General features: G+C 38.3%; 1 protein-coding gene across 1 annotated transcript; it reads right to left on the bottom strand.

Annotated features, from left to right (window-relative positions):
• Positions 1–622: 622 nt before the first annotated feature.
• On the bottom strand, positions 623–9,776 carry LOC123960258 (phospholipid phosphatase 1-like). Its single transcript, XM_046034898.1, has 7 exons — positions 9,641–9,776; positions 9,301–9,458; positions 5,293–5,444; positions 4,908–5,188; positions 3,968–4,025; positions 3,477–3,653; positions 623–2,140 (listed from the first exon to the last, which is right to left on the bottom strand). Exons 1-7 carry the CDS (start codon positions 9,664–9,666, stop codon positions 2,015–2,017), a joined length of 978 nt encoding a protein of 325 aa, XP_045890854.1. The 5' UTR covers positions 9,667–9,776; the 3' UTR covers positions 623–2,014.
• Positions 9,777–10,846: the final 1,070 nt, after the last annotated feature.

Raw genomic sequence — 10,846 nt, 5'->3', positions numbered from 1 at the left:
CTTCATGCATAATGAGAATCACAACAGTCCTGATGACAGAAGAAGTGGTTTTGCATGGAGCCTGAAGACTGCTTAGCTATTCATATTCAACATGACAGACCAAACAACCACAGCCAGTTCATACACTTAAGAATGTTACATTGATGAGTGTGGTTTACTACTGTCCCTGTGTGTTAAACTTCTCTTCAGCCTAGATGTCTTAGCCACTGTAATAGGATTTAAACTCTAAAGCAGATCCTCAACTCAGATATTTGCATTAGTGCCTGTCTACTGACAGAACCTTCCTTTGGTGAAGACCAGCTGACCCCTCTTCCTTTTAGAAACAGTGACAATGTGTTGCGATAGTCTGCTCATTAATGTGCTGACAGATGCTTAACCTCCATCACCACAGGAATAACATACATGTTTTTCCATTGACATCAGACGAAGTACATTTGCATGCTGGTGGTTTCCATGGTGGGTCTACACAGACAGTGAATGATTCAACCAAAGCAGCATTCTGTTTGAGAAAACGTTCTTTCATGTCTGCATGTCTGCTCCATTCACATGCATTATATGTGCCTTGTTTTTTTTTTCTACAGACTAAACACACAAGTCATTTCCTTCTTTTGTAACAAAGTAGCAAAATTGAGCTCTCTTTATTTGTCATCCATTTTCTCTGAGTACTGCTATTAACAATACTGTTCAAAGCTTTTCTGTGGATAAAACAAAAGAACAAAGATACAACGACATATTAGGCCATTGTATAGGTAAGATTTATTTTAAGGAGCTATGGGAGGACTGTAATATTCATACATTCATTTCTGAGAACAAAATGTGGATATTCTCTGGGATTAAAGTAGTAAATGTACATGGGAAAAAAACTCACAAATTTATGAGAAAACCTTTTTTTATGTGCTTGTGTTATTAAAGTCTATGTAGCCTACCCTATTAAAAGCAGGCTATGCTGATGTCAATAACAACAGCAGTCACATCTAAGCTTCTTTCAATATCCAGTATTACGAGAAACTTTCTTCTGTTCAAAAACCAAAAGCATCAAAACTTTGGGAAGAACTGCAGACATTTATGACAACGGCACATGCTTTCAAATGGCTCTGTTGTAATCTCATATCTGCCTCACCGTGTGAAAGCTCCACCACTTTTCTTGTGTCTGCACTGACACTTGTCTTGTGTTATTAATCACTGAAAAATAAAACACTTTTTTTAAATGAACCACTTTATTCTCAGAGAATATCCGGTGTTTTTACACCGTAAATGTACAACTTTAATCTTAGAAATTCAGATTTCTTCTGGGAATATTACTCCCTCCCCAAGCTCCATATTTTTATTATAGTTTTACCTATAAGGGCCCTAATACGGCACAGTGTAAAGATCTTTATACAAACTGTAAAAAAAGAAAAAGAAAGTCAATACATTGAATTTGTCATACATCAGGGAAGGGATATAACAGCAGGCAGCAGCAATCTGACTAAGGCAAAAAAATCAACATCAAATATATTATTTCTGCGTTCAGTCTCCAAGACAGGACAGTCCAGGTTTTCTTAATCACAGGTGCCAGGCTCTCAACAAGCCTGCTTACAGTGCGCACACAGACGCTCATTATATTACGGGCAAAGGGAATTCCATTCATTCACGATGGCAACACCAGAGCAAAATACACTAGAAACCACATTTCCAACAAGCTCACAAGTTTTTTCTAAGGTAAACCAAACATGATATTTTGCTTTGTAATTATATAGTATTATGTTTGACTTACCAAAAACTCAGAAGAAACTTCTGCTTCTTTATATCTCAGTAAAGTGCAAGTACTGTCTTTTGCAGTGCACTTTTCTTCCTGTATTTAAAGTTTACCAACCACACCAAAGCCTGCAGGCTGCAGCATTGGCTCCATTAGGCAAACTGTGTTGTAGAAATGCACAGAAACAGCCAGCAGATAATATCAAAGATGTACAGTTCAGTGATGTGTTTTAGGTCCTCCGTGACCATTTACAGTATTGTCTTTGAGGCCTCAGATTCAGTCAGTGCTGCCATAGTGGTTCCCATTGGAAGGGTTTTCCTGTAAACTGGTGTGTGAGGCTTCTTCCTCCTGTGACACCACGGGGTCCACTGGCTGTTCAAAGAAATTGGCCACACAGAAAACCTGCAGAAAAACAAGCAACAGAATTAAAACACTTTCTACTTATTTTATTTGTCCTATGAAGCATTTGTGACAGCATTAAAGTAGACCACACATCCGCTTTTTTGTCTTTAATGTGTTTCTGTGCAAAATGCCCAATGCCCAAATTATTTTTTACATTTCCGTGTTATAAAATATTGTAATAAACCGGGTTGTGGTGGCGCATAGATAAGCGGGGTTATGTAATGTAATGTAAGTTATTTATTTGTCATTTTAATGATTTAATACGTTAACCTCTTCAATCTCAGTCACTTGACACTCACACAGAACTTTATTTTTAAATTCTAGTGGTTTCCAAAGACGGCAAACATGTCACACTGGAAATATCCAAGATATCTTGAATATTTACATTTGATTTGAATGGTGAAGCCATATATTTATAATATTTCACTGTGTACACATCGTATAGCTTTAATGAATAGTTGGAAGAAGTTGATAATTTATGGTATATGACGCTGTTAGACTGTGGTGTAAGATGGTTCTTAAGGTTCGTGCAGACTACGCGACTTTCAGCTGTTCACACAACACAACTTGCCGTCTTGTGACGGGAGTCTGAAGTCGTTGTGGCGTTCACAAAACGTGACTGATAGCAGACAGAGGGTCACACACTACACAAGCTGACAGCGGCTGTGTCACCCGACGCTGGTCTCCAAACCACGTTTTGTCAAGAAAACACAGGTGAAATGTGAAACGGGAAATGACGCGAACCTACAGACAAAAGAGCTGTTGTTTGTTATTATAAAGACAAAGAATCTGGGTGAAATAATGGATTAGCACATGCAGGTAGCAGGGATTGTCTGAGCTACAGAGAGAGCTGGAGGTGAGTAAAGAGTGTGCAGAAAAAAAGCTGCCTGTTCCGCCAGCTGCCTGCTCTCATTGGCTGGATGTGGATGTCGAGTTGGCGGACTCTTCCAGATATTTGGCAGACGTCGGCGATGTGGCAATGATGTGTCGTTGTGTAGTTCACACCTAACGACTGGCGACCGCCAAATCAAACGCTGATTTACTCCCGATTACAGTCTGACGGTCGCCTAGCTCTCCGAGTGCCAAATTGGGCTAAAAATCATGTAGTGTGAACTAGGCTTTAGGGGTAAACAAAAGCGGGAAAACTGCATGTTCAGAGTTTTAACCTCTTTTTAAAAACAAATACACTCTTTCTAAATGAGCGTCATAAATAAAATGACGTGACTTTTTGAAGTATATTTGGTGTGACAATACTGTATATTGTAACAATACTGCATAAAAACAGCATGATGTCTTGCTTTGACATTATCCTAATAGATCTTCAGATGAAACTTACGGTGAGAGTAGCCACTAAACCCCCTTGCAGGAGGCCAGCAAGCACATCACTCCAGTGATGTTTGTAGTCAGACACCCGGGACAGACCCACATACACCGCAGTTGCAATCAGGAAGAATTGGATGGTGGGACGCAGTAGCCTCGCCCACTCTGACTTCAGTCTGGCTTGTATGTACAGCTACAGTAGTCAGAGGGAGAAAATGAATACACATAACAAAAACGCTGTGGAGTGGTCACACCTAGACATACAGCTTATCTTGTCCGAGCCAATATTTGCTGTACAGGTGTCGGCAGCTAATGCCTTTGCTGAGAAGAGATATGTAGGATATAAATAAGTTTGAGTCATTTTGTATGTGCTAGCTTATGAAATCATGTATAGAGACTAAAGCTGATAAAGCAAAGCTATTGTTTTATAATTAATATTGTTTTGAGTATGTGAGCCAAATTTATTAATTTTGTAAATCATTTTTGAAATAGAAAATATGTACTTACTACAAGGAACAGCATGCAGTACATAGAGAAGGATGAATGGCCAGAGTAGAAAGACAGTCTGCAAAGGTGAACAAAAGAGACCATCAGCTTAAGCTCAAGTCACTTTTCTTGACAAATGCATATTTTAGATTCAAGGGGAAGAGGGTCTATCGTAATCAAACTCTATCATCGCATTGATATACATTTAGAAGTGGATTAAAGAGGATTTTACGAATCAAAATCAGTTTACGAGCTGTGATGAGCACGACTTAACCTGTGAAATCCGTTGTATACTGTCTGCTGTGACTTTAGCATGAGCTTTGTCTGAAAAAATAACTCTGGGGACACAGAGGTTAAAAGATGTGATAGGCCACCAGGTAGGGAGGGTCTAACAAAAAGACAGATACACATGTTATTGTTATTATTAATGTTGGTGTATATGGTATTTAGTACATTTTACTTATTCTTTTTCCCCAGTAAAGATCAATACAGTTTCTCATCTTATTGAACTGCATTGTGGAAAGTGTAGGACTTAGTGTCTGACCCACATTAGGGACTAAAGGTCAAGATATCTCAGCATCTATTTTGTTATTTTGACTGCTTTCTTTTACTCTGTCTCTTGCAATACTAAATCTCTATAGTATCCCTTTAAGGACTGCCAGCTTGGAAGTAAATGATCAATTATGCAATATTGGATGAAGACTTCTAATACTGTAGTTAACCACAGATGTTACGTGTACTGCAAAGTAATGTAAATAACTGGGCACTCTTAGATTATCCACCTCCTGGTGAGAATCACATTGATAAGCCATTGCAACTATTAAACATTGTTTATAATGTTATGAATTAGTCAAAGGAAATAAAATATGTTGGGATGACACAGGTATTTCAGCTTTAAAAAAAGAAAGTGGCAACATTTTTTCAGAAGTGGCTCTTGTTGGTTTCATTTTATTCAAGTTACCTGGCCTCATCTACCAGAAACTTGTCTCCAGTGCAGGTGAAGTTCTCAACGTATCCGCCAGCTTTGCAGTTGATGCGATCCCAGTCTGGTTTACATACAGCCAGGAAGTTTGGCCGCAGACGACCGATGGAGTATTTGGCTATGTCTGTCAGAGACTGGCTAGCAGCAGCCCCGAACACGTAGCTCCCCACAGCTTTGTAGACACACGCCACATATCTGGTCCCCACAGACTGGTTCTTGATGCGAGACAAGTAAACAGAAAGGCACTCGCCACAGACGATCTGCAAAAGAAAAAATAACTTTTTCTCAAGCAGTCCAGACCAAATGCACGATGACAGACATTTCTTTCTGCAGTGACATTTAGATCTTGTATTAGGAGACTTACCACGATCAACGTGAAGGGGATAATGACTCCTCCCAGCAGCTGGTAGGATATGGTGTCCTCTTTGAGGGGGTATCTGATAGACTCATCATTACAGAAGAAACCCCGTTTGAAAGGGTTGTGTTGAGGGGTAAGGATGAAAAATGGAAGTCCGACTGTTAGAATGAAGAAAAAGGCAGATACTGACTATAAGGGCTTTGTCTTATTTCAGCTTGTCTTACATCCTGTATCATCAAAATGTGCATCAAGGTAACAAGCTGCTGCAAGTGTTCATGTGACTCAGACTGATTAAGCAGCTGCTATTACACAATGCTTAGAATATTACAATTCAGCCACAAGAAACGTAATATGTTGGAATCACACTGGCATTTCTCTTCCTAAAAAAGAAGCTGGTGAGTCTTGTGTGTTTCATTTAGCTGCAGGGTAAATTCACTCACTGTTCAAGTTACACAACAATCTGAACAAAACGCTTGAGGCCCTGAGTTTCTAGACAACAATGCTGCAACAACAAACATGAGATCTCAGGGAGACATGGAGTACTTTAGGTACTGGAACAACGACGGTACAATCTAACATCAAGACTCTCTACGGGAATCAACATGTAAACACCAAAGAAAAACATGATTTGGCTTGCTTTGGTTACACATTCTTTAGTCCCCTCACACTCTGTTTTACCTGCACCTCTGCCGATTATTGCAAAACTGAAGTGAGACGATGAAAAAGGCTAAACTGAAGTCAGTGATGCAATGCCAGGCATTCTTTCAAGTATAATCACTGGCATTGATGCTTTTGACTACATGAGTTGCTTGTTTAAACCTACTGCAGTAAAGTATGTAGTAAATCCTGCTGTGAATAACTTCAGTGGACTGTGCTGATCTGATCATGCAGTTAATCTTTCAAAATACTATCTACTTATCTACTAACTACTAACTAGGACTAGGAGTCTGTGTTTCGCCTAAAAAGTAGACCCACATTAGCAAGCAAGAAAAAGACAGGAACATAAGCAGAAAGGACATGAAAATTGTGTAATAATACCCACTTTCTCATTGTTTATTTATTTTATTTTATTTTTAATTATTCTTTCCCTCATGTGGTATAAGCATCTGTATTTTAGTTGCTCTAACTGAATGTTTCTGATCTCGATATTGTAAAGATCAAGAACAGTGTGCACATGTAATCCCTGTTTATAATTGTATGTAGGTATTTAATTAGACATTAAGATGTTCTCGGAAATAAGAACATCAGAAGTAGGAAACAGAATCATGTAAACAAATAACTAATAACATATTCAGAAAGAATACATGATAAAAAAAGTTTGCATCATATAAGAGAAACCACTTGTGTGACAGAGTTCAAGATGCAAATATTAATGAATTAAGTTAGTAAAGAAAAAGAATGCATTAGTGATAAGAAGGCCTATTAATGGGGTATTTATACAACGTTTTCTTTAAATTAAAAACTTTTCACCGTTTTACACAGTGGTGGAATCTAACAAAGTATTGTAGTTACGTATACTTTTAGATACCTTTACTAAATAAGGAACCGTTATAATGCTACTTTATACTTCTTCTCTTACATTTCAGAGAAATATTGGGGTTTTTTTTTACTCCACAACATGCATTTGAGAACTGTGTTTACTCATTACTTTGTTAAAATGTTAAATAAAAGGTTAATATAATATAATAAAATATTTAAACATAAAATGTGTTGCATTGTTATACATTAAACAACCACACAGTATATAAAGTAGTTAAAATCAGATCTAAATCAGATATAAAATGCTGCTTCCACATTGTTATAATATATAATAATATAACAGGGTTGAATTTTTTGGCATGATGGGTTCTGTTACTTTTATTACTTTAATTACATTTTGCGAATAATACTTCTGTACCTTTACTTAAGTGCAGGTCTTTTACTTGAGTTTTTTTTTACATGGTGGCATATCTACTTCTCCTTCAGAAAAGCCACTACCACCACTGTTCTTCCAGGAGTGTCCTCTTTTACAAAACATAAAAGGAGGACCTATAATGAGCTAGATTTAGACTTTGGATGGACTTTTGATTGGGATTTTCCAGTCTGACTGTTGCCGCCAGCTCATAAACTAAATGAGAGGATTGCTGCACAGTCAGCAGCGCAGCTAACCACAAGACACTGACTAAGCAGAGTGAGTGTAGATGAATCACTAGAAAATATCTCAGGAGCTCTGAGCATCTAAAACCTCTCTATCCTTATCAAATATGGCAGCTATAAAATTAAATGCTGTGTGTTCCCTGACTGTACAAAGGTTTCTATAATGTCTTTTTATTGCAGCTTTGTCAATTACAGTCAGTAGTCCGCCAGCATGTCTCTCCCTGTGATTACATTCAAAACACTGAGCTAAAAATACAGCTTTGCATGGAAAAAGAAAAACACTCACAGGGTGGGACTTTATTGCCGTTTCCCCCCCATCTTCCTGCCTTGTTCCCTAAACCTCAAGCCTTCCCGTGTGTATTTCTATGAAGTTTATGCAAATCATTTGAATGGATTTGGTTAAACATCTACTTAATATAATGTATCTCTACAGGAACAGCTGCTGTAGGAGTCCTTAAATTTCTGTTTCATGACAGAGTCAAAACGTTTACATGGACCACTAGTATTGTACAACTATGTATATGCAACTTTACCGTAAACTTGGTTTATAGTTTTGTACATATTTTGGATTTTGGATTGTTACTGATATTTTTAAACTTTCACCTTTATTGGTGTTTCCTGCTTTGTAATAGTTCTATCTTATCTTTTTTATCTTTTTTAAGATGCAATTTTTTTTTTATAATTTGAAGCGTTAATTAATTTTATAACAAGCCAGCAAAAAAACAGGCATGTAACCAAACAGACATTCATATAAGAAAGACAGTTATTTGGTTGCAATAATGCGGTGGGCATTAGTACATAGCAACAATTACTTATGTATCAGACTGTCAGATTCTTGTCAAGGTTAGGTTGTTCCCTCTGGACATAAACCCACTAAAGCTGTGCCATTGTTCTTTAAACATATACATTTTCCAGTTCAGTCTTCTCAGCATCTTTTCACATGCAACTATTTCCATCATTTGTTCCCTTCATATTTTCAGTGTAGAAGAGGCTCTTTTCAACATCTTAGAATCAATAGAGCAAAGGTTATTAAGCCTGTTGTTAATACTATAAAAATTTATTTACTGTGGCACTACAGTTTAGTCCCCAAAGAGACACAATCTTGGTGATCTGGGCAGACCATTCCTCTATAAGGGAAACAATCATGGGACATTCCCATAATGTGAGCATGTACTGTACCTGTTCTGTTTTAAATTTCCAACGTAAACTGTCTTTATTTGTACCCATATTATTGAGTCTTGTTGGGGTGTAATAATATCTATTCCATTGTTGGAAAGAATCTTCTCCTATGTTTATTCATCAAATGTCCAGACCAGGCCTTCTCTCATTTCATCCTGAGTTTCTTACAGTTATTTGCCCAAGGACATAACTCATACCATGATGCTTAATGAAACTTTGTTGTAGTTGTAGGTAGTACTCTATTGTGTTTTATTTTTCTTGAGGGAAGTGAATTTTTCCCAAAATACAGTGTCTAATTTGTAAATATTTCCAAAGATGGCCATGTCCCTTCAGGTTGAATTTCTACCTCATTATGTCATAGGACAGGAAATTGCCCTCTTCCAACAAGTCATTAAGTAGTTCTGATAACTTGTCGTAACCACTGAGCACAATAAATTGTATGTTTGCCTATATTTATTCTGGGGTTGTACCAAATATATGCATATGTTTGATTATAATGAGAGATCGTAGGCTATATGTTTAGGTACTGCCAGTACAGTCTTTGAATGTGCTAGAAAGGCATGCATCATGTTAGTTTCCTCCTTTTTTAATGTTTGTGCTGGAGCATCAATAGTTTTAAAGGAGATTAAGTTCTCGATAAGTTAACAACCCTGACTGGAAAAGTGGTTAACCAGCCCAGGGTGGATGAGATTTACATACCGAGGATGAGACAGGTAACGTCCAGCAGGATGAGAGGGATCCCTGAAGCTTCAAACATGCTGCGTCTCCTTCTTCTGGTCTCAGACTTTGTAAAAAATGTCCGGCGCCGGCTGCTTTTAGGCGACACGAGACGCAGCCTATCTGCCGCACATGTCTCGCTATTTCAGCACAAAATTAAAACACACCAGTGTCATTGTGCTGCCACCAAACTCCGGTAATGTCCGAGAAGCTCAAAAAACTACCGGGAAGGGTTAAATATATATATATACTCTAGGTGAAAAACACTCCGCTAAAGTCTAAAACTAATCTAACACCACCACACACGTAAAGAGCCTCTCACCCTTTTAACTGCTCACACATCATCATAACACTGCAGGATTTCTTCAGCTCATAATACCGTCCAGTTCTCAGAAGAGACCGGTGAGGTACGGGCACGAGCGATCTCCCTTTTGTGATTTATGCTGCCTTCACGTACAGGGCGGATTAATTAGATGTGGTGAATGCAGCAGGCAACCTGCAGTCTGTCAAACTATTGAGTGGGAGGAGTTTGGTGATAAACAGTCTTTCTGTGTGTCAGCTGGTGTGCTAATTTAATTAAAAATGTATTTGGGAAGAGTCCCGTCTAAACCACAATATCAACCAAGATTAAATGGCTTTGAAGGATAGGCTCACAATTTCTGTCTTCAAACATTAGTCAGGTGCCCAACATTGAAACAGGTTTTGATTATTGTAATAATTTCTCCTCATACTGGCCATTAAGAGATCCCTTCCAGATGCACTTTCAGTGTAAGCGATGGAGAACTAAATCTACAGACCTCGTTTTATGCAAGAATGTATTCAGAGGTTTTGTCTGAAGTTTAAATGAGACTTCAGCAGAGTTACACAAATCAAAGACGTATCTTCCAAAGTCTTTTAAGCACTAAATCCCCTCCTCACCCTATTACTATCATTAAACTGCAGCTCAACAAGGTATGGGGGTCAAGGGACCCAGCAGCTCTGCCATGCCATTTCTTAATTTTCTATGAAACGACTTCAATCAATCATCTGACAATTGAGTGTTTAAACTTCATACTTGCTATTTTCCACAATGGTTTAAATTTAGCTTATTTAAATCAAAGTGAAAATGTGTTTTCAGAACAAATATCAGTTTCTGTTTAATACTTAGCTAACGTCATTATTGAGGTATAGGCCTACTGTCTACAGTCTGGCCCTCTGTGATTCAAGTCATCCTGATTGGAGTAAAGTCCTGTTTGTCAAGGTAACAACACAACGAGTGTGTGAAATCTTTTCTATTGGACTTCCGAGGTTTCTTGAATGCAGCACAGGATAGGGAAATGGTAATAGGAGTTTCGGCCTATCGCGTGCCTGTGCTCACGCTACGACAGCCGTCTGCCGATGCAGAGCTGCTCCTCCCTCCGCGTGCGTCTACAGAGGTAACGAGGATACATCACTATTAATAGAAGAGAGTTTACGGTTTCCAAGTCGATGCGTCACATAGATTAAACCAGGGGCGGCTTGTTCATTAGGGCGACTGGGCGACGCGCCG

The sequence above is a fragment of the Micropterus dolomieu genome, linkage group LG21, assembly GCF_021292245.1.
Source record: "Micropterus dolomieu isolate WLL.071019.BEF.003 ecotype Adirondacks linkage group LG21, ASM2129224v1, whole genome shotgun sequence".
NCBI classification, from domain to species: Eukaryota; Metazoa; Chordata; class Actinopteri; order Centrarchiformes; family Centrarchidae; genus Micropterus; species Micropterus dolomieu.
The sequence above is the reverse complement of the archived record's forward strand: the minus strand, read 5'-3'. Positions and strand labels throughout refer to the sequence as shown.